The sequence below is a fragment of the Manduca sexta genome, chromosome 11, assembly GCF_014839805.1.
Source record: "Manduca sexta isolate Smith_Timp_Sample1 chromosome 11, JHU_Msex_v1.0, whole genome shotgun sequence".
In the NCBI taxonomy this organism is placed as follows: Eukaryota; Metazoa; Arthropoda; class Insecta; order Lepidoptera; family Sphingidae; genus Manduca; species Manduca sexta.
The window spans coordinates 12,005,510-12,032,813 of NC_051125.1; the positions used below are offsets into that span (position 1 = coordinate 12,005,510).

General features: G+C 34.7%; 1 protein-coding gene across 2 annotated transcripts in view; it reads left to right on the forward strand.

Annotated features, from left to right (window-relative positions):
• The window catches only part of LOC115447416, an 83,891-nt gene that overhangs the window by 43,217 nt on the left and 13,370 nt on the right, over positions 1-27,304 (forward strand). Inside the window, exons 2-4 of one of the 2 annotated variants that reach the window (XM_030174447.2) lie at positions 4,265-5,046; positions 12,958-13,073; positions 17,293-17,433. In XM_030174447.2, the coding sequence (XP_030030307.2) occupies positions 4,350-5,046; positions 12,958-13,073; positions 17,293-17,433 (954 nt within the window). In that variant the 5' untranslated portion in view covers positions 4,265-4,349. The remainder of the gene's footprint in view (positions 1-4,264; positions 5,047-12,957; positions 13,074-17,292; positions 17,434-27,304) is intronic. The other variant, XM_037437521.1, reaches the window with a different exon arrangement.

Here is a 27,304-nt window from a genome sequence, read left to right on the forward strand (position 1 = left end):
ATTAACTGAGATAACCACAGTCAATCCTGTGATTACAAAGTTTAAAATTTCCAATGAAACAAATACTACAGCTTTTTCATAGTGGGCAAATGGTCTGAACTGAAGTTAGGTAATTTTGTATAATCATCATCACCATCATCATCATCATCTCAGCCACAGAAAGTCCACTGCTGAACATAGGCCTCCCCCAAATGTATAATAGAATACACTAATTTATTATTGTTATTATTATACTAGCTTTTGTTCGCGGCTACACTCGCGAAGTAAGGGTTTTGTCCGTGAAAAAAGTAGCCTATGTCCTTCTCAGGGTCTTAAACTATATCCATACCAAATTTCATCAACATCCGTTTGATAGTTTTTGAGTTTATGACGTTCAAACATAAACGCGGCGGGAGACATTGTTTTATAATATGCAAGGACGTGTACAACAATAAAGATTAGTAAAAGTGTTATTTCAATAGAAGGTCAAGTTTAACATTGATCTGTATAGCCATGTAGATACATGATATAGTCTTCATAACAACACGAAATAAGTATATTTCCAAATATTCCGCTCGTAAATTTTGTTTTGTATTTATGCGTATCCATAATGCAAAATATTCTTAGTTTATAGTCTGAAGTCGAACATTCCGAACATTTAAGTTATAGTGCCGAATTTATTTGAACACCTGTCATCTTTTGACCAATGGTTTAATTTGGGGATAGATTTTTATTATGCGATGATAATTAGTATAAAATAATATATACAAATTAAACTTATAATTGCATGAAAGCATTTTTTTTTAGTTTTTATTTTAGTATTTAGGTCACTTGATGCGGGCCGCTTTGAATAGATTGATTTGAAAATCTTTAGGGGAGGCCCATGTTCAGCAGTGGACATCCTGCGGCTAATGATGATGATTTTTTTACTCACACTTGTTTCATTCCGATTATATTTTAATTTTTGGTCTAAAATAAACATTAAATACGGCTGATGATGATAAGAGATGATTTTTATAACTCACCCTTTTTTCATTCCAGTTACATTTTAATTTTTGGTCTAAATCATAATTTGGAGGCCATGGTTTCTTAAATTAAATGTGGGAACTACCACTATAATGATGTTTAATCACATTAAGGTGTTTTAAAATTAGATCATTTCACCGGCAAGGCTATTCCCTACCTGAGACTAGAATGCATTCCAATGTCCCTGGTCAGTAATCATACAAACTCCGCATTAACTAAACCGCAACGCTGCAGGCGAGATTTATTTTATTAAAACTCGAACACTGATAGTTTATAACCTTACATCGGTGACATTTTATCTTACAAAGTTCCAGGATTTATTGTAAAGCCGATGCAAACAACGTCGCGGGCGTTGCATAGTAGCGCAGTCTGTCTTGAAACAAAATACTTAAGGCCAAGTTTGATTGCCTTACTATAGATTTCCAATATTTTTTATTAGCAGTCTTTAATATTATTTTCAATTCTTTATCAACTAGCTGTGCCCGCGTCTTCGTACGCGTGGATAACTTTTTCGATGTACTTTAATGAAACAAAACCTATATTTTGCATCCAATTTTACTCTATGCACTTGAAGTGTCGTAACTAAAATTTGGAATTACACTGCCAAATTTTTGACATTTTGAGGTAATTATTTACTTGATGACAAAAGAATAGAAAACAAATACGTTGATAGTATTTTCCCGTATTTCCTAAATTACCGTCCTATTGAATTGTTTCGCCTATCATTCTAATCTATGGGTATTCCGGGAGGAATGCTCTAGAATATTCTAGAATATGCCGAAGCATTCGGCATGTGGCCGAATATACTATTCGTTGCAAGTCTAGTAAAAAAATAAGTTAAATAGGTTTAGGTATTAATACAACCTTTTATAACATAGAAGTTGATATCACATTTTTTATCTTTTTTAAGGAGTTAGCAATTTCACATTTAGTAATTTCAGAGCCTAGATATGCTGTCCCTTAACAATGGCTAATTTGAACTCGCCGGCGTGCCAACAAATCGTGTCGCTTTGTTTATTTGTCACCTGGCAGACATAACAGACTGAGGCGACACCCAAACATGGTGTCTCGGCGGTTGCTACAAACTATATAGAAAGTCTTGTGCAGGGCCGGATTTAGAGAGGTCCTGGAGGGCATGACCCCCTTGTTCCTTTATTTTAGTGTTAGGTTGTGCAGGGGAAATTAAAAGTTATTTTTTTATTATGTAAGCTTAGCAACGATTGCAGTGCAGTCATTTCATGCAACAAACAAATACTGTATTGTTAGTTTGTTACTAACGTTTATAAACAGTGTTTACTTGTCATCAGATAAAAGATTGACTCGCTTCTTCACGCACCACCGTTGGACAGAAACCATACAAAAATCCTAATTCTCAATAGCTCTATGTATCAGATTCATTAGAAATTCTTAAAAAATACTAACAATAACAATCCCAAGTGATTATTCTAAGAAACTTTCATCGTCTCCATGCAAACAACTCTGACGGTAGTCACAAATTACACGCGTGCCAAATTTGGCCACGATCGCTTGCGATTGTCGGAGAATTGAAAGATAACCAACCAATATCAAATGGTTATTATGTTTACGTAACATTAATACATAGTTAATATAAAAATTATTCTTATAAAAATGTCTACTACGTTATTGTGTTATTTAAAGTATAGCGTGTGTTAAGTTCAAATTGGAGGGAAAACCATAGTTCAAAATGACGACTATAACTAACATTTTCTATCACACAGACTGACGTGTCATTTGGTAGTGTACAATTCAGTGACCGCGAAATTTGTTTTATTTACGATTTAGCAGTAATTTTGAATTAACAATCTCCCATGAACTCACTCCGCCGTGTTATACAAATATCGACAAAAAAAATTGCAACCTTCAACAAACGATCAAATTATGCTGGCCTGCTATGCTGGATTTAGGCTGGCTTATCCCGGGTTTGTAATACATCGAAATTACTTGCATTCCAATGAATATGGGTCATAGAAAAGTATCGAAGCCTTACTAGGTGCTGTGGTCGTATTTCAGAAAAAACAATGCAATTACCAAAAATATAAAACGATCCCAAGCGATAAAATCGACAAAATAGTTTATTTTAATGTTTAACATTCGCGTAAACATAAGAAATCATTAAACAATTCCAATAGTTTTTTTCAGTCTATCGCAAAAATAGACCAATCAGAACAAAGGCTTTTGACATGCTCAGAAATAACGTATATTCATTGGTTTATTCTCAGCATCGGATCGGTAAGAGTAGGAGCATTTATTAAAAACAGCGGTAAATCATTTACATTCGCTAGTTCTTGAATTTTTTATATCCAAGGTTCTATAGTTCGGCCTATGCGCATCTTGATAGTAACTATGTACGTTTAAACAATATAGGCTATGTTGCAATGAATTGTTTTAGTCGTTCCCAGGTGGACTATTGTTTATTTCTTGCGCAAGATACGTTGTCCCAAGGGTCCTTTTCCCTTGACAATATTATATCATTCAACCCACACGCAAATTTCATTTGATAAAACAACACTATTCAAATTTTATTTTAACTTTTTCAATATAGTTGATAAGACGAGTAAATATGTATGATGGTAAGCGTCATGGTCGCCCATTAACAATAGTAACAACAATAAGCAGGACTTTGAATTACTAAACACATCGAGTCGCATTCTGAGACATAACATATTAATCTCGTAATAGCAATTGTACCACATAAATGATTTTTAACGTAGCTTGTCTTCAGACCGGGTTAATTTATTGACAGTTATTAAGATTTGTCTATTTAAAAACGATGTCATAGCTCAACTCATTCACCAATATTAACTTTACCTGCTCACCCCTCCATGAACTCATTCGTCCATATTAGTCTCCGTAGATAACAATCAAAGTTTCTCAATAATTATATAGATTCCTCGTAGATTCCCATAATAGAAATACAAATGGTATTTACGCACTGTCGAAGCGTACCATAATTTAAAGTCGTAAATAATAACACAATGAGTGCAGAAACACGTGGGAACCCTTGAACACTCTATTTTACTCCCCGTTCACAGAAAACATGTGTAACAAAGAATTATGAAATAAACGAAAGTGTGCCGTCGACACACACTATGCCCATATCGACAACCAATCAAAGCCCCACGCAATCGCTCTCTTAAAAGCCTTTACTTTAGTGTTTTACGTCTAATTAAAATTCCTATCCAAATTGGAAGCCTCAATAAAAATGTTAACTTATTTTTTTTTCTATTTAAACGCCCAGACTCCATCAGATTTATTGCCTTAAATAAAATGAAGAAGCAAACAGTGCACAAATCACACGCAATCACCATTACATTAACAATGTAATGGCAAGCAGGACTGTGAGGAAAGTTAAGAGAAGTAAAAAGGAAACTAACAACCCACGCGAAGAAGTACCCACCATAGTAGTGACCCCGCCAGACAAAGAGATGAAAGTAAAAGTAATAGTAAACCCTAAAGAGAAAAAGAACATTGTCACAGACATTAATGAGCCGACCACTTCCAAAATGGCTGAGTTCAACGTGACGCAACTCATAGCAGAGCTGTCAGAGAATTCGCGAGCCTCCAGAGGCGAAATAGAAAACATACAAAGAAAACTGTTGCACCAAGCAAATGAGATATTGAAAGTAAACGCATTTGCCAATTCTCAACCGGTTACCGAACCGCGCATCATCGACAGCACCGAGAAGTACACCACCAAACCTGTTTACGGGCGTATACCGTTTGCCATTAGAAATCCTAGCGTAGATGCCGTCTCTAATCAAATGGATGACAATGTTACGCGGCAAACGACGAGCGCACGGCCGCCGGCCAATCAACCCGGCGACACTCAACTAGTTCCAGAGAAGTTGCAAGAAATTCCCGCGGTGCTCGCGGACAACGCTGGAATGATAAATAGTGACCAGGGAAATATGCAAAGGGTCGCTATGACGGCGGCGGGGGCGGCAAGAGGTTTTTTTTTCTACAAAACGGGTTCCGCCGCGGCCGGCTCGGCGGCCAGTGTGCGCGCCGCTCCGCCAAGAGGTGAGCGCTTTGTCACGTATTGAAATTCAAATTCCAACGCCGGACGCGGCAGTTTGTGTGTTATAGCTTAGTTTTTATCGTGATGTATCGGTGAATCACGCCTGCTCAAGGTTCCAGTGCGTTTCGATGATCGGCCGAGTCGCGCGCCGTGGATGGCGAAAGTCGACCTGTAGCCGGTGATGCCGATGACTTTATTGTGATTTAACCGTTATATTTTATCAACTGGTTCATTGTACACGCCGGACGGTAAGGTATGTGTGTCCTTGCCATATTTTATATCTGTACGCGCTCACACTTCACCGGCACTTTATATAATTTGTGGCCCACATTCCTTTACAATGGGTCTGAGGGAGCGACCGGCACGATACTTAAAGTGATGTAGAATCCTAAAATCCGGTTCAAATTCTTTATATTACTGTTATTTTACGAGAAACTGTCGCTATAAACGACGTGTTGGCTCATGAATGGTAATTAGTGGTATTTAGAACGTCCTAATAGAAAAATACCAGAAGCGGAATAGTTGACAATAATTGCAAGTTGTTGGGACATAACCCGCTTACGGAGCTAGGCGAGAATAATAAGAAACCGTTCAGTGTTTATAGGACAAATTTAGCAATACATAAAGCTGTTGATGAATATAAATATAAATCTATTAAACATAATCAAAATTAATGTGAATCGAAGCAAAATATATCTAATCGTTTAGGCGGAAAATAAGATTAAAAACTGAATAAAATTCCTAGTTAATTTATAAATCGTGAAAAAATTACTTTGAAGTGTAACGATTTAACAAATGAACTAAAAGTTTTTAAATATTACTCGGCTTTACACTGTCTTTTGTTGGCAAAAAAACAAAAAGTGTACTCAAAAAGCTGATAGGAAATTAATTGTGAATGCAGGTCTATCACGTGTCGGAACTGACATTTATTTGCAATAGTATTTTCTTTATTAGGTTTTTGTTTTTGTTATGTTCGTTTTCAAAAATGATCTTTTTCCTAGGGGACTACTACACTATTTAATAATTAAGGGATAGGGAACATTTCTACACACGATTTGGGATATCTACCTAAGGGAAGGAAAATATATTAATGCACTTAAAAGCAATCAAAATATTAATGATCTCAAGATTAGCAAACATAAATAAAAGGAAAGTTAAGTCTCCTGGATAAGGTAATTTAATGATGCCATGAAACTAATTAGACTTCATCAAAACCTTGGATCACGTCCTTCAAAGTAAACAAATCGTCTAGGAAACGAATTAACATGAAAAATCTTAATCTACTTGCTTTTCATAATATGATTCGTATGATGTAGATAACGTCTTACATGATTTTTATTGTTTTGCTTTTATTATGCATATTAATGTGATTTTGATGCAGTAATTACATAACTTTTCACTGTAATGCATTTTTTAAATTCTGATCCGGCATAGGTACTTCCTTGCACTTGATGCAAAGTGCCAGTACCAGTAAGGCAGTTCGTATTCCTTGATAGCTGGCACAATTTGCTAGCTTATTCACATTTCTCTTAATTGTTATTATGGCAGAGCTAAACTCTACTCCGTTCAGCTAAGAGTAAGTCCAAAAAAATAGATATGGTACTACTGTCTTCCGAACTTTGTTGTTCCATTTTATCTAACTTCATATTATCGTAGATCTCTTATGAAATTTACATCGGTCGCTTTTCCGTTAGACACAAATGATACCAGACGACCCTCCAAAATTATTTAAAAATAAGCCTTCCACCGCTATAGACTTCAAATACATCAAATAAGGATGACCCATATCCAAAACCATATTATATCAGTTCGTCACAGTTCAATTAATACATGATTAGTTCAATTATACTGAATTTAATTTCATCATATTGTTAATTAAAGGTTCCTTATATAAGCATCATTACTTCACCTTTATTACCCTTGCCCTGTACATTTGCATCTGAAGAATTTTGGCTATCTGAATTATAAAACTCAAATTGTCTATACTCCAAACATGTGTATGTCAAATGGCTATATGCCTATGTTCTGTAACCGTATGAGTAATTTATACGTTTTGAAACACATAATAAGGTACAAAAAGAATTTTCAGTTACTGTTCCGCGTTTTTTTGGTCTTTATTAGCCCCAAATAAATTATTGTTTAAGTATAAAAAAAATAATATTAATGTTACAAGTGTATTAGATGCTAGAATTATTTACTTTGCAAAGTTTTTGTGATTTTTTTATAATTTCCTAGGAATTCAAAAGATTTTTTGTACAAAGCAAGTTCTGATTAATCCTAAAGCATTTGAAAAGTAATTTTGATAAAATTTCCAATAAGTTCAAAAGCTTTTTTTTTGTATAAAACGAGTTCCGTAATCCTAAAGCTTTTAAAAAGTAATAAGGATACTAAAAAAATGCTTTTAACTTGTTTTTGATAGATAACAATGGTCACGATTTTTTGATGATGACAAGTGGTTTCAGAAAATGGCTCTTTTAAAATTTATTTAGTTGATAGCGTTTTTTTAATTGCCTAGATTGTTATGCTTGATGCTACACATTAAAATATCATAAATTATTGAACTATTTTTTCTGTTTTATTTAAAGAATCTAAAGTATAGTACGATCAAAATCGTTTTAAATTATAGGTTCAAAATAAGATACTTTGAATTCCACTGAATCTGAAATATTCGTGATACATAAAACACTTATTATGGAAATTACCGTTTACTGTTTAGGCAGCTGATACACCAATATACTTTGCCAAAAATTTGTTAACTCATCCTAAATCCTCCAGCCAAATCTCTACTATACACACTCCGGCACACACAGTGGCGAGCAGGGACCGTAACTACTACCTACGTCCCCACATTCCTACAGGGGTACTCCGCACGCATATAATTTTTTTGTTAAAATGAGTTCTTAATCGTATTTAAATTCGGCATCACAACATCGCTTATTGCATGACACGATGACATTCATCTGACATAAACCATTGCTCTGCGTGATAAAGGCGAAGCGTCAATCAGGTGTCAGGGTGCGGCACAATGGAGCGACGTGACAATACCTGATGTCAGACGTGACACGGCGTGACACGGTTGGATTGATGTCTTCTCAGTCACGGTCACGCTGGCAAATGATGACTCTGAATAGGTTGATAAAAGATATGAAAAGAATGCTATTACTATTGCTTAATGTGAATACTACTAGTCTATAGCACTCAGGAATAATGTAGTGAAAAATATTTCAAAATCAGTTCACTAGTTCCATATATTAACTCGTACAAACAAACTTTTCTTCTTTAATATTAATAGTATAACATTCATATTTTTTCCACCACTCTTTCATAATAATTAAGTATAATTTTAAAATAGTTGATTAATAATAGTATAAATATTGATACCCGATCTCTTTTGCACAGCTTCAAAACATTCAGCGTCGATGGCTTAACAGTTCAATGTGGAGAGGTTTGAGGTTTGAACCACTTACATGTGGTACCGCAAACGGGATTCAAATCTAGATCAGTATGTCTGAGGTGTTAACCGATCAGATACATTACTGCGAAGTCGTGGTTAAAGAGTTTTCAAAGGTATTACAGAGCTTTCTATAATTAATGTTACCGCAATTAGTGTCAACCACATTTTTAATGTTGACAATAAATATCAGCTCTATTTGATATATCCCACTGCTGACGAAGTATCGACTGGACTAATGAGGAGTTAGACGTGTGATTTACCACAACGCGACATCTGAAATTTGGTGGAGTTGTCTTTTAAAATTCTCGTACTAAGGTCTTAGGTGATGGATCTATCATATACTCTTCAATGTAGTCAGAGTCATTATTTGGTTAGGATAGGACCAATAGAAGAAGAACTGGCATTGAAAATGGAAATAAAAGAATGAACGCTATACTGTTACATATCATGCGTTCAGTTATAATCTAATCTAAAATCTCTCTCTTCCAAGCTCTTTTGCCTTGAAGTTTTCCTCTATCCACGATTTTATTGAATTAAATTTTCAGAAATATGATTACTTAACAGCAGATCCTGTCTTTTGTTCCTTCTTTTTAATAAGACCTGTATCTACCTTGAATAAGATAGTACATTTAAAATTAATTGACGTATGCATGCAGCCCACGCGATTTAAAACAAGCTACTAATCTTGATAAATGTTAGACCAATTAATCAAGCCATATGAAGTTTTATTTTGTAACATAAACTAATGTCAGGATATTATGTACGTATGTAGAACAGGTATCATAAGATTGATTAACTTTATTGTGGTAGAAAGTTATTAGCACTTTATAAATAAATTAATGTTGCGTTCGACTCCTTTAAATGATATTCACCAGGTAAGCCTTTCTAGGTCTGCCTGTTTCGCTTACTATATCTAACTATTAATAATTAATAGTATATTGCAACAATATTATACTATGAAATGATTTCATGATTCCTAAGCGTTGTGCAGTCGTATAGGAATTGAACATTTTTTATTTCGTAAGGAAAAAAATGACTCCTCTAAAGTAAATAGAAAACTAAATATAACTTTTGTGTATTATATACCGTATACTACACCCTTGAACCGTTTTTTAAAAGAGCAACACTTGAGTTTCTCGCCCTTTTTTCTCTGGTGGAAACTGCTTTCCGAACTGGTCTTAGAGTCAAAATTATGTTAACTTGCAACCATTAGTTGTTGTTGCCGTAGTTATATTACCTTACGACTGCAATTCTGAGGCCCTGTTCGATCCTCGAGTCGGGCAAAGAGATACTGGTTATACCCAGTATCAGCCCAGTGTCTGGAATTTGTGCCCCATATGGCGATAGGCTCCCTATTACTTCATGGGAAGGAGTACACACGGCGTGAAGTGGGTGCACCGGTTGCGCCTCTGCCTAGCCCTTCGAGGATGGTCTCGTGTGTTTATGAACGAGTCTTCTAATGACTCAGAAAGAGCATCTTTTTTGGAATGATATTTGATGTCATTTTGACATGACTATTTTTATTAGTTGCCCATTTTTCTTAGATTTACAAAAAAATATTAGTTTCGGTGTTTCTTTTAAGCAAAGTACTAGAATACCCTTTCGCTTTGGCATAGTAGAGTAAAAAAACTAAATTTTTAACCTGCAAATGTAAGCGTAATTTCTGTTACAAAGTTAACATAACAGATGTTCAGACAAACTGTTCAGGTTGATTGCACCTGCCTCGGCTACTCCGTTCTTTTACATTGGATTTCAAACTCTATATCCTACGTGTGTGGTTTAAATTTAAATGTCATTGTTAAAGATTGTTGATAACTAAGGAAGTGAAACGTAAGTTAGATTTTTTATTGGATTTTGAATTTAATGTGTATGGAGTTTAGGTGAACATAGCTGTAATATAATTTCAACGTTCTTTTATTTTAAAATTTGTTAGTTAATAATACAAATATGCTTTCTTATTTTGCGGTTTGTTTATGTGCGAATATCAAAGTATTTTGACATCTGTCCAACAGCTGTAACTACTTAAATTAGATCTGCGCATCACGCTGTGCACATAGAATGCTAACATAAAATAAGGATAGCCAAAAAAATCCTTCGCGATTTTGTTATAATGACTACAGTTGGGTTATAAATCGTGAAGTTTCAACTTCGGTTTTCGGACACGTACTCCGTAGTGCCTCATACTCTCAAACCCATTAAACATGATTGCCTTCGGGAGCACAGGCTTATTATAAAAATGATTAAAATGACACAATACGCATTCCCTACAAAGAGTACCGTTATTCAGCTGAGAGGAACGTGTTCGCAAATTGGATCTTCGAAAAAACTAAACGAACTGTAAGACGTGGTGGCAATTTGGACGAAATTCTTATGTCTCATGCTCTTCATGATTAATTGACACATTAGCAATGGTTCGATCGATTTGTGGTGAGGTTTAATCGAGGGGTTTTTAAATTCTGTATTATAAGGGACATAGGAAATGAAATAATGAAATAAAATAATTTAGAAAATAATTCATAGTGAACATAGAGATGATAGAGTCAATTGAAATGGGTAATCAATGAAGTGTGAAGCCTTTAAGGGAGGTCTATGTTCACCAGTGGACTTTATGTGCCTGATGATGATGATGAAGTGGTAAATCGGTTATAGGGCCACAAGAATTCTTGCCTGAAGAAGGTCTTGTTTAACAGACTTAAAAAAGAAGGTTATCGATTCGAAGTGTATTTTATGTTTGTTACTTCCAAATTAAGTCATTAATTAACCTTTTATCACAACTGTTTTTTATTTAATAGGATATACTTACGGAGTGGTCCAATTGAAATATTTCAATCGTGTTTTTGGGTTGGGTTTTATTGGGTACTTTTCTTATTCCACACATACATACATAGCATCAAGCCTTCCCTTATCAGGGGTAGACAAAAGTGTAATTTAGTATCAATTTGTAATACTCAATAAAACTACTAAACATATTCTAAGAACTTGACTAGTATAACGGACTTCGAGTCACACACTTTTTTCTGGAAAATACGTGCGCAGGCGCAAACGAAAGTTTACAATCTCGTCCTAATTCCGTATCAAATGAAATGGCATGAGAGTAATTTATCATTACAATTGAGTTAACAGTATTCTTGATTTATATCTTCAAACTGTACGATAAAATAGCATAAATAATTGTAGGAAGCGTCAGTAGTGGTCTGAGATGGAAACGTAGAGCGATTTAAAAATAGATAAAAAAAATTATAAGTGTACAACTGCAGATTTTTTCATTGCCCAGACCAGAGTCCCAAAGTGAGCCCCAAGGTCCACGGGAGACACGATGAACGACCAAAAAATAAGGGTTCACAATTCATAAGCGAGCATCCACGAAAATTTATCTAGTTTTGACAAAGAAAAACTAAAATTAAAATTAAACATTTTTTTGGATTTTATCGCGGTTTTAATGTTTTAGTTTTCTCCTGACGTTTCGAAGACTTAAAAAAAACTAAAATGTGGCTTGACCACCTATCAATGTAAGCAGATAAATTTTAAAACGCTCAGCAACTGTTACATGTAAAATCTTGCATATTCTTGGAAATATAGTAGAAATTAAGCTGCTGGGGTTCCAGTGGAACCAGCAAAATTTTGAAAGTGGTCTATGAGAAAAAAAGATTGGGAACCTCTGGCCTTGATGGAGAATTGAGGATTATGAAAAAGAATGGTAGTTTTTTAAGGTTCCAGTAGTGTTTTTTAAATACAGGACGATATTAAAAAACGCATTTCATTTTGTTCTCTGGAGCCAGAAGTACTACCATGGTTAACTCAGAAGCTTGGGTCTACCGTATAAAAAATTATAATAGCCATTTTCCTAATTAGTTTTTTATCTCTTTTACTGTCAAATTATTTGATTAAGAACAAAAGGATTTCTATTCGTAAGTATCTTAACAAAACGCCATTTGTATTAAATTCCTAACTTTTATCTTACAAATAACAAACAATCAAAATATGATATAAATATCCGTTATTATCTCGCTAATACATTAACACTTGTATCACATAACTACGGGAACACCACTTAGTACATCCGTGCTATTGTCTACCATTCTCTATACAAACGCGTACAGACAGACAGGTTGCAGCGACCGGTGCCGCTACATTTTCCTATAGAAAACACACGCCGATGGAAATAACGCTGTTTTCTTCATTTTCTAAACTTTCCTATTTGGGAAAAAAAGTTTTTTGCAGTTAAATGCATTAGCAGTACAAAAATACTTCGTTATTTATAGTAGTGAGTTTTTTTCTTGTATGGTAAACACAACACCTCACTGTTAAGGTGTACCAAGGAAAGTGCAACTATACAGAGATTATCTATCTTTAAAAGCATTATAATATTTATTTTTATTCACCCCTTATTTTGATTTAAAGTTCATTGACCCTACACCAACGTCCCGAACCATTGTCTAACCTCACTCGTTTTTCGCAGGCACACTCGATAGCGTCCCGCCGTACAGGATGCCGCCGGCGCCTGAGGCCGCGTTGCCCGGCGCGCCTGCGCCCTCCGCCCCCGCTGCGCTGCACACACACTCCGCCAAGTTTCCTGTAAGTTCTCTTTTTCTTTCTTTAAAGAATATGGATAGGTGAATCAATCAAATTACAAAAAGGATAGGTGTGGCTTAATCTAATTCCAACAAGAATTAAGGTATGTTTTTGCTCAAAGTAAAGAATGCTTAAAGAAAAATTGTCGTTGGCCAGGCTTGCTATCATGTTCAATGATTTGACTGGAGTATTATGTTTGAGATATTAATGTTAAAAAGATATGGATTTCGCTTCTAACGTAAAAAGGACAAAATTATCATGAGGACATTAAGTACACATAAGTATTCGCTACTTTTATTTACATAAATACGTTTGTCAAGAATGTATGATATCCAAAATTTAACGGCAGAATAATTTTCTAAATCTACGCACTAATAAATATGTTATAAGCATACATACATTTGGTGGAGGGCGTAGCTGTTAAATAACAATAATAGCAACCAGTGACGTCACTTAGTGTCACCGATCAGACCGTTGAATGCGTGTGAAAGAGATAGTGCGATAACCACTCCATGCCCCTCTTACACATAACAATATTTCAAATATGTATAACTGCTTTATTTTTCAAACAATTGTAATATTGATTTCATAGAATGTCTTTTTCGTATCATTTTCTGTTACATTAAAATATAAAAAACTGTCCTATTATAAAACAAAATATATAGAAAACTAGCGCAGAGATCTGCCAAAATCACAAATACTATTCCAACCATCCTTTATTAGTCACTTGCGCACAAGTCAAAGACCTGTTTATACCTTTATCCACGTCCATCCATCATTGGCTGGAGCGCGATGCTGATTGCCGCGGATGCAAGATAGCAAAATTGCAGTTGCAGATTAACGTGAAATAATTTTGTTGTGACATTATTAATCATTGTCAATGCTATTATGATTTATTTTATGCGATGTGAAATTAAAATTGATGTAACTACTACTGCTTTTATGTTGTGATGGATGGAGCTTGTTCATACGACAGGTTACGGGTTGTGAACTGTACTCCTGATTGGGTAATGTTTTGATTATTCTAATAATTGCCACTTTATATATAAAGGATTCAAGTGTTGAAGTAGTTAAAACCATTGAAAAAAAAATAGTTTTTGGATTTTATCTTTTTTTATATATTTTAACTTCTTCCCGACCTTACGAAGGATTTACAGTTAGAAAGTAGGTAACTATTGTAGGTTTGACTTTTCGGAGGATTAACTCCTTACTGTTCCATAACCATGGAGGCTGTTATGTCTTCAAAACGTCGGGAGAAAACTAAAATACTGAATAAAAAACGCTATAAAATCCGAGACTTGGTTTCATTTCGATGTCGAATTCGCGTAGACATAGGAAATCACTAATAAAATCCAAGTAAAATGTTTTAAAAGATATAATAGGGGACCGTCCTGTGTTTGATTTTGTACATTATTCTATATGTAATGGTTAATAATATGAAAAAGAAACCCTCCTGCGAAAACTGCATTAAAATTGGTTAAAAAATGAGCCAGTTATTCATATTTCAAATATTACTATGTGCCGAAGTGGGCGTGAAGTGGGGATATCGCTTCATCTCATTCTTTCGCACGCGTCGTAATGCCCGATGACGTCACACGTGGGTATTGCGCCTCTTTTTTGTTTCTTGTTACTTACCCCCCACCGAAATTGAAAGTCTTATAACTTGTTGATTTTTATCGGATTTAAATAATTCTTTCTGTGTTATAATTTATATAACGTAAATATTTGATAATAGTAAAGAACAAAAATGAGTCCGGTCCCCTATTGGCTAAAGGACATGTTTGATGTTTCATGATCTTTGTTGGATATGAGCGGGTAGAGGATAGTAATGTACCATGACATAATATAGATGCAGTAAATCGGTATAAACCAAAGAGATTAAACAGTATAATTAGTTATAGACCGCACATCAAAACCAAATTTGTGCTCATTATTACCATTTGGTAATAAGTCGTTGTCTTATTTGAAATGTCCGTATGACGAGCTGTCTCAACGATAGATAGATATTGATACAAAAATAACAAAGATACCAAAAAATGCTAATATACGCATTAAAAATGTGCAAATCGTGATATGGAAGAAATGTGTAGTATTTTATATTGGTGTTTTGTTATTTCGTGATAGATTGAGTAACCATGGCAATAGCGCAAAATTTTTGTATGACAATTTTCTCAATGTCCGCTCCGTAAAGCAGATAAATTAGGCTTTGAATAGGTGATGTGTTATGTTCTAACAAGGTGTTTCCGTGAGATATACACTTGACACAACAATAGTACATTGTTCCCTAATTGTAACAATGTAAAATTATCTCCAATTCCTTAATTAATGTTTTCGATTAAAAATAGTAAATTATGTTACTGTATTTTCATGTTAAAAAATTTGCCTAATCTTGGTATAATTCGGTCGGTTCAAAAATAATTATTATTTTTCAATCTAAAAAATTACTCAGCCGCAGCTCGAGTAAGTAAATTTTTCGGGGATACCTCCGTGCCTTGGGAAAAACGCGTAAAGTCGTTGGTCTTGCGCCTGATCTCCCTGCGGTCATGTCGGATTGCCGTCTCACCGGACTATGAGAGTGAAGGAACAGAGAGTGCACCTGTGTATTGCGCTATAATATCTCCTGCGTCCCTGGCTAAACGCCGTTGAGACTGACCGCCGTGGTCGAAATTCAACTAGGAAGGATTAATTCAGGTAGTTCTAAGTGGCAAATATATACTAAATCGTACATACTCAGACACACGCCAACGTGAAACTTGTAATAATAATGCAATTAATATTATATACGCAAATATTATGCAAGTTCATTAATCTCGTTACACAATAAACAAAAATAAAACCAGCTTACACTTAATGCCAATAAGATATTACGTTGTGTTATTATTTATATGTCTGACAAGTATTTTAATGCTAAATAAGAGTCTGGTATCTAGTTTTTTCTGTAAGTGACTTTACTTTCCTTTTGCTACTGATAACTAAGGAACAGGCTCTGATATTGTCAGTTGAAAGAATCAAGAAGCCTGTCTCAGCCATGTTAGTTTTTAGTAGCAGCCCTATCGCCTCGAACCCAGTAGCTACCTTCTTAATACTGTCCCTGGACGCATGCGTATTTTCAATCTCTCGTGTCGTGTCTCGGGTTCAATCCCCGTGTAGGGCAAAGTGATATTGGGTCTTTGTACACAGTAGCCCGATATCTGGAATTTGTGCTCGATATGGCTCACCACTTATCACATGCTGGGACGGAATATACACGCCGAAAATTGGTGCACCAGTTGCGCTTCTGCTTTCCCCTTTAATTAAAAGGCGTGAGTTTGTCTGATTTATTACATTCCTTAATGAATGAACTCCCTAATTTCTCGTCTTACTTCCCGACAAAACCCCACTATCGTCTGAACGTATCCGCGGTTTCTCCAAGGTTTTTACGGTCCTTTGTGATGCAGCGAAAGTTAATTTTTATACTATCATAGATCCGTCTTGACGTCTGTTCGTTTGTCGTTGCTGTATTGCTTTCAAATAAATTTTATAAGAGAAAGTTTCAAGTGTTATTTGTAGATATATGAGTTTATAATAATTTGATAATATAGAAAGTGTGTGTTTTGTGTTGATATACCTTATATAATTTTATTTTTAACTTTATAAACCGTGAACCTAAAAAAAGGTATGGAGTTTTTTGTTATAAGATTACAGCGTTTTATTAAAGTGCCCCAAACGACTTGTTGTTATAATTGAGCGCTTCGATACAATTATATAGTTGTATTTACATACTGTCGAGGATAATGCAAGAATTCGTAACTATTTCGTACAATAATATGTTAAGGACGAAGAAAGTCAAATTGAAATTGACATTTATTGTACTAAACTTTTGATTCATAATACTTAACTTTTTATCACTTACGATGTACTTATGCTATGCTAGTGATCCGGTATTATACCATCCTCGACGATATGTAATGCAACATATCCTGGCCGTGACAAGGCGTTCGGTTCAATTTGTGTCCAAAGCATCATTTTATAACAATGATAAAAAAAAACGATTATTTTGGTAAAACTGCCATTCATCACAAGTATGACGTTTATAAAAACACTTTTATGTATTAAACACGTAATTTAATAAGTTAAAAAAACTACTTACAAACATGGCAAATATAAATTCATCCATAGTCCCATTATCAATAAGATCTAAAATGCTTTAGCGCTGAACCTTAATCAAAACTATTTCCAACAGATAGAGCGCGAGGTGATCCTGTCCTCTGGAGACAAGAACTCGAAAGTTCCTATCCTGCAGGAGGCCAGGAAGCGGGGCAGACTCGGCGCCGTCGCTCCTGATACGCCGCCCAAAGCACTGTCCGCTTGGACCCACGCTGAGGTATGTGGTTTTTAATAAAGGTAGCTAGCAAGTCAGTAATAAGCAAAATATGGTTTATAATAGAGACGGTTTACGGTTTAGTAATAATAATAATAAAGAAAATTGTAAATAACCGAGTTTTGTTTACAATTTTAATAGTTACCAATTACAAGAAATTATTAAAAACAAAAAATAACATATTTGCCAGGGGTACCCAAACTAGGCTATTGTACTTTGGGATACCAGAAACAATGTAAATACGTAACATAATTTGGATTGTGATTTATTAACACTATTACTAATAGGTATTCAAACAAAATATCTTTAAAAACATCACACTAATAAAGTTCAACATGAGTCTTTTGCTTAGTCGGTTGGATAACTATAAAGCAATAATACATTGATTATAATATCTAACATTACATCAAATATCTCGTAAACCTTACAAAACAAACAACAAGCAATTCTGACACTTATGACATTTACAAACGATTCAATTAGCAACACAAACGAATTGCTAATTGGACATCCAATACTTTGGCACGTGGACACCATTACAATTGCTGATGTATTCAAATTAGCGATGAGGAGCTGCGAATGACAAACAGCGGAAGGTTGGGTGAGGAATAACCAACAAGAGGAGGTAATGAATGGTAACCTGAGATAATCTAAAACCGCGATAAAATTCGTAAAATAGTTTAATTTAAATGTCTTACATGCGCGTAAACTTAAGAAATCATTCTGAGATAATCTGATTCAAATCCCGGTGAAAGAACTTTTAAGCAGTTATGTGGTTGTAAATGATAATTGTCCATAAGTAACGAAAATCCACAATAAGTTAATACATAGTAGAACTATACACACACTGTTTCATCTACAGCATAATTCTATTGCATTAGATAAGTTATTATATAATTAGTAAGTTTATTATCATCAGGGGAGCCCTATATCTCTATATATGGAGCATAATTGTGTCGACTGCCGAGGGGTATCAAATCTCGTTAGTCGACATTCTATTGGACCCTAATCCAGTTACCGTCAGGTGCTTTGAGGTCACTTGGCTACTATACTATAAAGTAGCTTGTATACTTACCCCCTTATTCATAGAATCATAGACGTTATTTATCTAAGGACGGCGCATTGCTGTGATAACAAGTCTTTCTCAGTGCTGACGGTATGGCAGCCTTCGCAGTGCGTAGACATAGGGCCATTGTGATTGGCTAATATTGAGATACAACTTGAAGCTAGTTGGCTGTCAGATAAACAAAGCTGAGAAACAGATTTGTTATCGCAGCATTGCTCCGTCCTTAGACAAATAAGGGGGTTAATCTACGAAGGACGAAGTCGGTACAAATGTAATATACGGAAACAAACAAAATTTCCCATCGCGCAATCCACAAGCTTAGCTACGGAACTTAAATCAATAAAACTAAATATATAAAATCCCCAGAGGAAACACACTTCCTTCACGACTTCCGACGTGGCGGGTTAATTTTCACCCTACGCACGTACAAACCCTTAACTGGAACAGCAGATAACTGTAGGTGACAAAACCATCGCCCATTACCGTTTCCGAGGGCGACGCATACGAATTACGTCTATTTGTGACGCCTATAGACGATTTGATTTTCAAATACGTAATCGGAAGGTGTAATCGAAGCGATATTTACATCCATTAGTTCTAAATAAAAGATTCTAACATTAAAGTTAAACGTAATAACGTATGATGCCTTTAGTATTAAACACTTCTTGGGTGTAGTTTTATGAAGTTTTTTTTCTTTTGTAACAGACAACTGACTTACGTTTTGTATACTAGCCTTTTGGTACTATTTATTATTATTATAAAAACGTCTTAATGTGTTGCTACGTCAATTATTGTGGATCTAAAAAGGGTAATATTGAATTCGAGAAATCCGTTTACAACCAAAAGCCATGTATGACTTCGCATTAAAAGCACCGAATCATAGCACTTGTTGGATAAATATAAAGATAAAACTTTACCATCACGGATTAGTATTTGCCATATTATAAGAATACGTAATCTTAATATGGAGATAGCTAATTACTTTTTAACACCAGACACTAATGAATTGTAGGAGATAAGCATTTACTAATAATTGTAAAAATAGAACCATGAACGAACAATACTTGCGTCACGTTTTGAAATTATCGAATCCTAGGTACAGATATGATAATTAAATAGGACAAGGACAGAAGGCCTCCTCTAATAGGAGTATAGAGGTTGATAGTGTGGTCTTTCTGCCCCTACGTAGGCCTTATAATTTTCAAAATGTTAACCTTCAAATTTCTCAATTCTGAAGTTCCCTCTCTTTCTATAATTAACAGTGGCCTTCTCAAAACTACACATGTAAATTTAACCATATTTAGTCACTCAGATATTTGACTTGATTAAACTTTAACACCAATTAAAGTCGTGTTGAAAGACTCAGTTTGTTAATTACAAGCAATCAGCAAACTATTAGCATTGTGTATCTCCTAATCTACTAGATAAGTTACTAACATATGCCGCGGTTAATGAGGTGGTTTCGCAATCCGAGTCATTTAACTGATGAAGATCTAGAAAGGACGTTGCTGCAAGATTTATAATAAACTTATACTTTGAACAAGGAAAAGATTAGAGTAATCAATCAGTCATCTTATGAGTGTAAAGTCAATGGACTTTAGCAGTGAAATTCGACTGATGAAGAAGAAGCAATAAATTTTTTCTAGTCCAATAAACACGTTAGGTGTCTGGAAACGGAGTTATGTAAGATCTTCCTACTCTCACATTCTATCACATTAAGGAATATAAATGACCTCTGCGAATCAATAGAGCACCTATACTCTGCCCGTCCCGTGTCGGTGTAGTCGTGATCTTTTATGTTGATAAGAGTGTAATTTTGATAAAATTGATTATAATTTAAATAAGTCTTCGAGATGTATCACTAAAGTTAATTTTCGTACTCATAATTATGCGAATCAAAGTATTATAGATGCAAAAAACGAGAAGCATTAAGAGAAAGATACTGATTACTTGAAACAAACATGTTAAACCAACCGATCCTGTAACTAGACTGGTAAAACGATTAGAGATAGCAACCAGTAAACTATGCAAACAAGTACTTTCTCTTCTAAAACCGTACCTATATCATTTGCATTACTTTCCTAATCGATAAACGAAATGCCTAGACTCCTATAATTTTGTTCCAAGACACACTTTCATAATAATAAAGTGTAGCTTCTCGCTCCAGTTGTATAAATTGTCTCCATTACATCCACTTAACTAAGTAATAAGAAAATGACTAAATAACCGAATAAATATTCCGTCAAGTTTGCCGTGTAATGGTTACTGTTGAAAGTTGGGTTTACAGTTTCGATAAAATAGAAAGCTCTGATAGATTATCACAAAATGCATTGTCATAAGGTTATAAAATCAAAATGAAAGTAAAAGGTTAAATATTGTTAGTAAAGGTTATCTAATTTTAAAAGTGAAAATATAAAATTATTATTGTAATCGAAGTCATTAATGCTAATTTATAAAAAGCTGGTAAGTATGAAAAGGAAATAAGAGTGAATAGTGAAAGACTACGAGTATCTTCAACGAAAACAGGTATCTCTATATAAGAATTTAATAGCAAATTAGGCATATTAAAATAAAATAGGTATTAATATCCAGTACCCGAGTAAATACTTCCCTATATATTATAAAACAAGTCCCCCGACCCCTCTTTCTAAACGCAACTCGACAATTACCGATCGTATTTCGATGATATTTGGTTGGTATTTTATGTCTCTCGAAAGGACATGAGCAAATTTTTATCTCGGAAAAATTTATAGTAGGACCTTTATCCCGAAAAAAGTCTTACCAAGTTCGAAAAGCCGCCAGCAGTTGCTAGTTCGTTAAATAAAATATAGCAAACCCACAAAAGTATATATATAAATCAGATCGTCAACCACTCGGTTTGCCTTCAAAAAAAGAGTTCGACAGTTACTGCTGAATGAAGCGGAATAGTCACCACCTTAACTTATAATATTACATTATATTCTTATGTATATATGTATATTTATACGTATATGTTTATGTAATTATAATATGTATTTTATGTATTTTGATAGTTACAATGTTACTTATATTGTATTTATAGTTATTATAGGTATTTTATATATACCTTCTTTTTCAATGTCATATTATCGTGATGCACCTACCTTGATTATCTCTGCACCACCCTAAGGTTGACTGGTAGAGAATGCCTATGGCATTAAGTCCACCTGTATACATTTGTATATTAAGTGCAATAAATAAATAAAAATAAAAGTAACTTAGTCAAGTAGCAGTCAAATGAGTAATTCTACATTAGCTGTGTATCAAGTTGACGTTGGCCATTTGAAAGTAGTTAAAGACATAAGACATGTTTTGGACACTTCACATTCATAACAAGGTGTAATAGAAAAAACATTCAAGGTAACGCAGTGAATTACAATTATAAAGGAAACGTTCTCTCTGGATGTTTATCAGCCGTGACCGGTGAGTTCCTTGCCCTCACTTGCCAGGTAATGAGCATACACGAAGCCCGCTTTGATATCGGGAAGTGACTTCGAAAATCTTATATAAGAGAAATGATTAATGTATTTTAAAATGTATGATGAGTCGCGTAATAAGCTAACATCTTTAAAGAACGAAAAAAAATGTAGGTCTATTCTAAGAATACTTTCTTTCAAATATACCTTTTGTTTACATCTAATATAATAGGGATAATTGAGAACAAAGGACAATTCATTGCGTTTAGTTATTCCTTTTCCTTAATTCCTATGGGATAGATCCTTTATATTAAAATGAAATGAAATAATTTATATGAATCTGTCAAACGTAATACATTATTTAGATGCCGTCAATATTAACTCTACCACCAGTTCGGAAAGCAATTCTCACCAAAGAAGAACGGGCAGAAACTCTGGTATTACTCTTTTGGAATAAGGTATTATCCAACAATTTCGATGTTTATTAGTTTATTACATCGGTTAATAAAATCTAAAAAAGATTAAATAATGTGTTAGATTGAGGATGAGTTTTAAATTTATAATGACACCCATCGCTCAAGCCGACATAATAGCAAAATGAAGATTACGGTGAAAGCAGATGATAAATAATAGCTTGACTGCTGACAACTATTGGACTCATTAGTTGGACTTGGTTTTATTTTATTGAAGCGCCAGTGGGTGGTGACATGTAATACAAAAAAGATTTAACGATGTTACTTAATGACATAACTAGCATTGCGAGGGATAAAAGTTAAATAAAAGGGCAAGTTGGATTTTAGTAAAGTTGGATTTGAACCCTTATGGAGAGTGGATTCTATAGTTCACTTTAAAAACTCAATAATAAAACTGATAAGGTCTATAGGAACATAATCATCTCTAAGTTGATAGGTATGACCATCTTCTCTATCCACAAGCGATTTACCATTAGTTACAGTGGCGTCATTAAAAAAACTTGTAAATCATACTGTCAGTCGTTGAAAATTCCAGCATAATGATCCGTTCCGGCTTGGTCCGCCACATGACTAAGCAGGCCTGCATAATTCTGACATGAAAGAAGGTTAATTGACATTATATTTGTACTATTATGTCCAGTAACTGCGTAGGTAAAAAGGGTTTTATATATAGAAATCCTACATCAAAACTGCACAACCACCTGTCTCCTATATCTAGTGATGACAAACTTTATATTAATAACATACCACTACGGTCGATGGCTCGCATCCTATGGAATGAGGTCACGCGATTATCAACCCTATTGCCTGTTGAATGCCGATGCAAGGCTCCTTATAAGCGGCCGAGCCAAGGTCGAATGCGGAATAGGGAATCAGTGGCGTCATGAAGGATTGTTATCGCTTGTCACTGAATATTGATGTTTGTTGCTATTTTTGTTATTTTTACTGCAGACGGTAATACAATGTCGTTCTTGTAGATTTCATAATAAAACTTTGTTGTCTCCTTGTTTATAGAAAAATGTTTGCTTTTAGGTAGAATACCAATCACAGAACCGTGAGCAATCATCACATTTTCACCCTTTTATTAAGTAAGTGATAGGTCTATATTCAAAAGTCCTGTGTAGGCAGCATCTAATAAGATAGCTTTATTAATCAGTTGTCTATTTGGACCCAACTTCGCTTACCGTCAAGCGTATCGTCACTACTGCGCCTGAAATAGTTATTTTTCGTATAATTTCTTGAAAGAAAAGTAGGTACGAATCTTAATGCTCGAATTTGTATCCATCATAACGGCAAAGCTTTGAAATTCCGAATGATGTTGCACCGGTTTGTGAGCAGTCAATCGATTCGTCATAATTTTTGGAAAATAAAATACTTCTTAGAACGTCTCACTGCGGTTAAGTCGTGTAATTTGCATTTACCGAATTCGGTCAATATGCTAGAACACCATTTTTTACTTTTTTTATGGCACGGCAGTGACACGCTGCACCTGATGGTAAGTGGAGTGGGGTTCAATAGAATGTCGACTGACGAGAGATGATTATCCCTCGGCAGTCGACATAATTATGCCGGCCTGTTGGAATCACATATACACAGGCTAATCCTGGAACGCGACACGTATATTTAACTAACGGTTTAGCTGCGAAAAATCATGACAATGCAACTTTAAAGAACTTAGTTTTAGCCATTGATACGCCGGAACGCGACACGTACGTGGGCCACTATATCGCACTCTTAATAATATTCAAAATTGACAATTTGTGGGGATCGTCAAACAACCAATTTCTGTATGCGTCCTTTAAGTTTTTTCCCATTTTTTTTTTTCATGCTATAGATTTAATTTTTTACCTATCTTTAATAAGCTCAATTTTATAGCAACTTCAAAAAAAAGGTAGCAAACAAAAATTAATTTTCCGACGACTGCTACAAATTAACAATTTTAAAATAGGTAATTATTTTAAGAGTGCGATATAACAGTTTTGCTGCGAAAAATCATGACAAAGCAACTTTAGAAAACTGGAATTTTAACCATCGTTGAGAATCTTAAACGTGACTTAAAATGTTACCTAGATTTTACGAATAAAAATTCTCCCATACATAAAATTAGCAAGGCTTATCACGATCTGTATGCAAGAATTATATTTGGTCGTAAAATCTTATTTGAGCCGTGTGTGGGTTCGTGACGTCATCACATGAATCATAGCATACGTGACAAAGAATTTCATAGAATTGTCCATCTCAGACTATTGGTAAGCATACGTGAAAACGTCAAATACAAAATCGACTCTATAATCATAAGCTGATAGTATAGAATAGATTAAAAAAGTACGTTAATCCCACAGACCTATGGTCAACGTCGCTAGTCTTCTCTATCCTAACCTAACAGTGATTCAGATGCAAAGGGGTTCGATTCCGACTGGCATTCAAAATCTTGTTCGATAAAATGAATCTGAATTGGTTGTTGTTGATCTGAAGTACGGATTGGTATTTGTGACCTCTCTGAGATAAAACTGTATAATAAACAGTGGAATGATACGAAACTGAGAATCAGTCATGAATGGCTGGTGGTAGGATATATTTTATATCCGCCCGGATAGCGACCACCGTGCACAAAGTGTTAAAACCCGCCATAGTGGTCAGTTCCAACAGGCCGACATAATTGTAACAACTGTCGATGGGTAATCACCTCAGTCGACATTCTGTTGGACACCACTCCACTTACAGGTATAAAAAAAAAGCACTGTAAACATAAATACTTGTGTTGTACCAAATGTATTTGTAGGCCGACATACTGATTCTGAGTCATTTTCTCATAAACTACAATTGAATTGTAGAAGTTACCGTCGGGCCTGCATAACAATTTAATCCACATATGGAATTTTGTAAAGCGCAAACAACGTTAAACTATGCCGTGGAATTTATTATAAGTAATATTATCACAAACTAAGAGATTTATTTAGGCATATTCTATTTTTTAATCACCAAGAATCCGGCAAATTGATCTATTCTACACCTCATAGAGACAGAAGCCATAAAAATGTCTTGCTACCAAATTCTCAATAAAAAAAAAAACAAAACAGATGTAAAAGAAAAAAGTAACCCTTCTCAACACCCGAAGTCGGACGTTTAACAAACATGCAGACGTAAGGTAACATTATGAAATAGAGTGGTGTTGTGTGTTACAAATAGCCTATAAAAATTCACCATGCGCGACGGCTGAGGCGGCGTCATGTACTGAGAAACCAACGGTTGTGAGCCTTGCTCCGGTGCGGCCTTGCTAGGACGAATGCTAAAACAAATATAGCGGATATTATTACTAATCGCCTTTCACCAACACTGAATAGTGAATACGCTCGTCAAAATATTACATTTGTTTATTACTACTCTTTTTATGTGTTTCACTTTTTTTTATTATACACCTGCCTCCGTCCTCTCTACACCACCCCAAGGTTGACTGGGAGAGAATGCCCATGGCATTAAGTCCACCTGTATACCATGTGTACAAAGTGTAAAATAAAAAAAATATATTATAACAAGAATAAAGGCCATCAATTACGAGGATAGTGTGAAATATTGCTCGAATAAGTATTTTCACTGTGAAATATGAATGTTTATTGTTAATTAAAGTTTTATTAAACATCACGAAATGTTCTCTCAATTACGTCGACTGCGACATAACTTATTGTTAAATGTCATTATATCTCGTCTACTAAAGGATACAACCCACCACATACCAATATTTCACAAACAATATTGGGTGGTTCAGTCACCATTTTAATTCAATAGAAGTATATTTTCTCCATGTAGAGCAGTCAGCACAAACGCCTATAGCTTTGCATGTGAACCAGTTTTTAAAGTAAAACTTGCGTGTCAAAAGAAATTGCATTCAAAATCAGTTTCACTCAATTCATATGTATGGTGAACCGTAGTGATTGTTTAGCGATGGTGCGAATGACTCAGTGAAAGTTTACCATATTTTATTGAACATGTCAAATTAAATTGACTTACATCATTGCTTTTCGACTTCCGAGAAATAAAGTTAAGTTACGTGCATCAATAAAATAGTGTTTTTATATTATTACGTGTCTTATGAAATGCGAATAGAATTCAATATTTAAACAATCAGTAATAGATTAACTCATAAAAATATAGCTTTAGAATTATGATAGTCGAGATAGAATCATGTAAGTATACATAATTTGAGTTGACATCATGCCGTACACACACCTTTACCGATAAACAAAAAAAAACGAATACAATAGAAACTTTAAAAAGCCCTATAAATCTCAAACACGCGATCACAAAAGATCGAGTTACGGGGCCTACATTACCCCCGTCCGGCCTCACATTCGTCGCAGTAGGCCCGCACGCGGTCGGTGCGACCGCGCGAGCGGATCCCGCGCATCCGGTGACAGCGACCGCAGCGCTGCACGGTTAAAGTGTTTTGTGATGTGATTGTGTGTGCCCCCGTAAAATGGTCGAGTTTGCGCTGGAAAATGTTTGTATAATAGATATTAATTAATTATGGTATCTTACGGTAATTTAGACCTAATCCCAGTGTCGGTTAAGTTCATTTTGTTTTTCCTTTTGTGGATATAATTTTTTGATATTGAAATATTTTTAATTGTAGTTAAAAATGAGTTTTTATTTAATAATTGTTATTAATCCTGGATCTATCGTGATACGTTATTTATTTTATTTGTATTTTAATGTGATAAGATTTATTGACTTTTAAATATTTTGAATATAGCATTTTAGATAATGTATTCCTATTAAACTACAAAGATCTATGTGTATTTTGTAGTAAGTTGTCTATTTTATAAAAAATAAATTAATATTCAAATAACTAGTGTAGTAACCCAAAAAAAAGTTTAATTATGTGGTTTTTCTAGGTCTACATT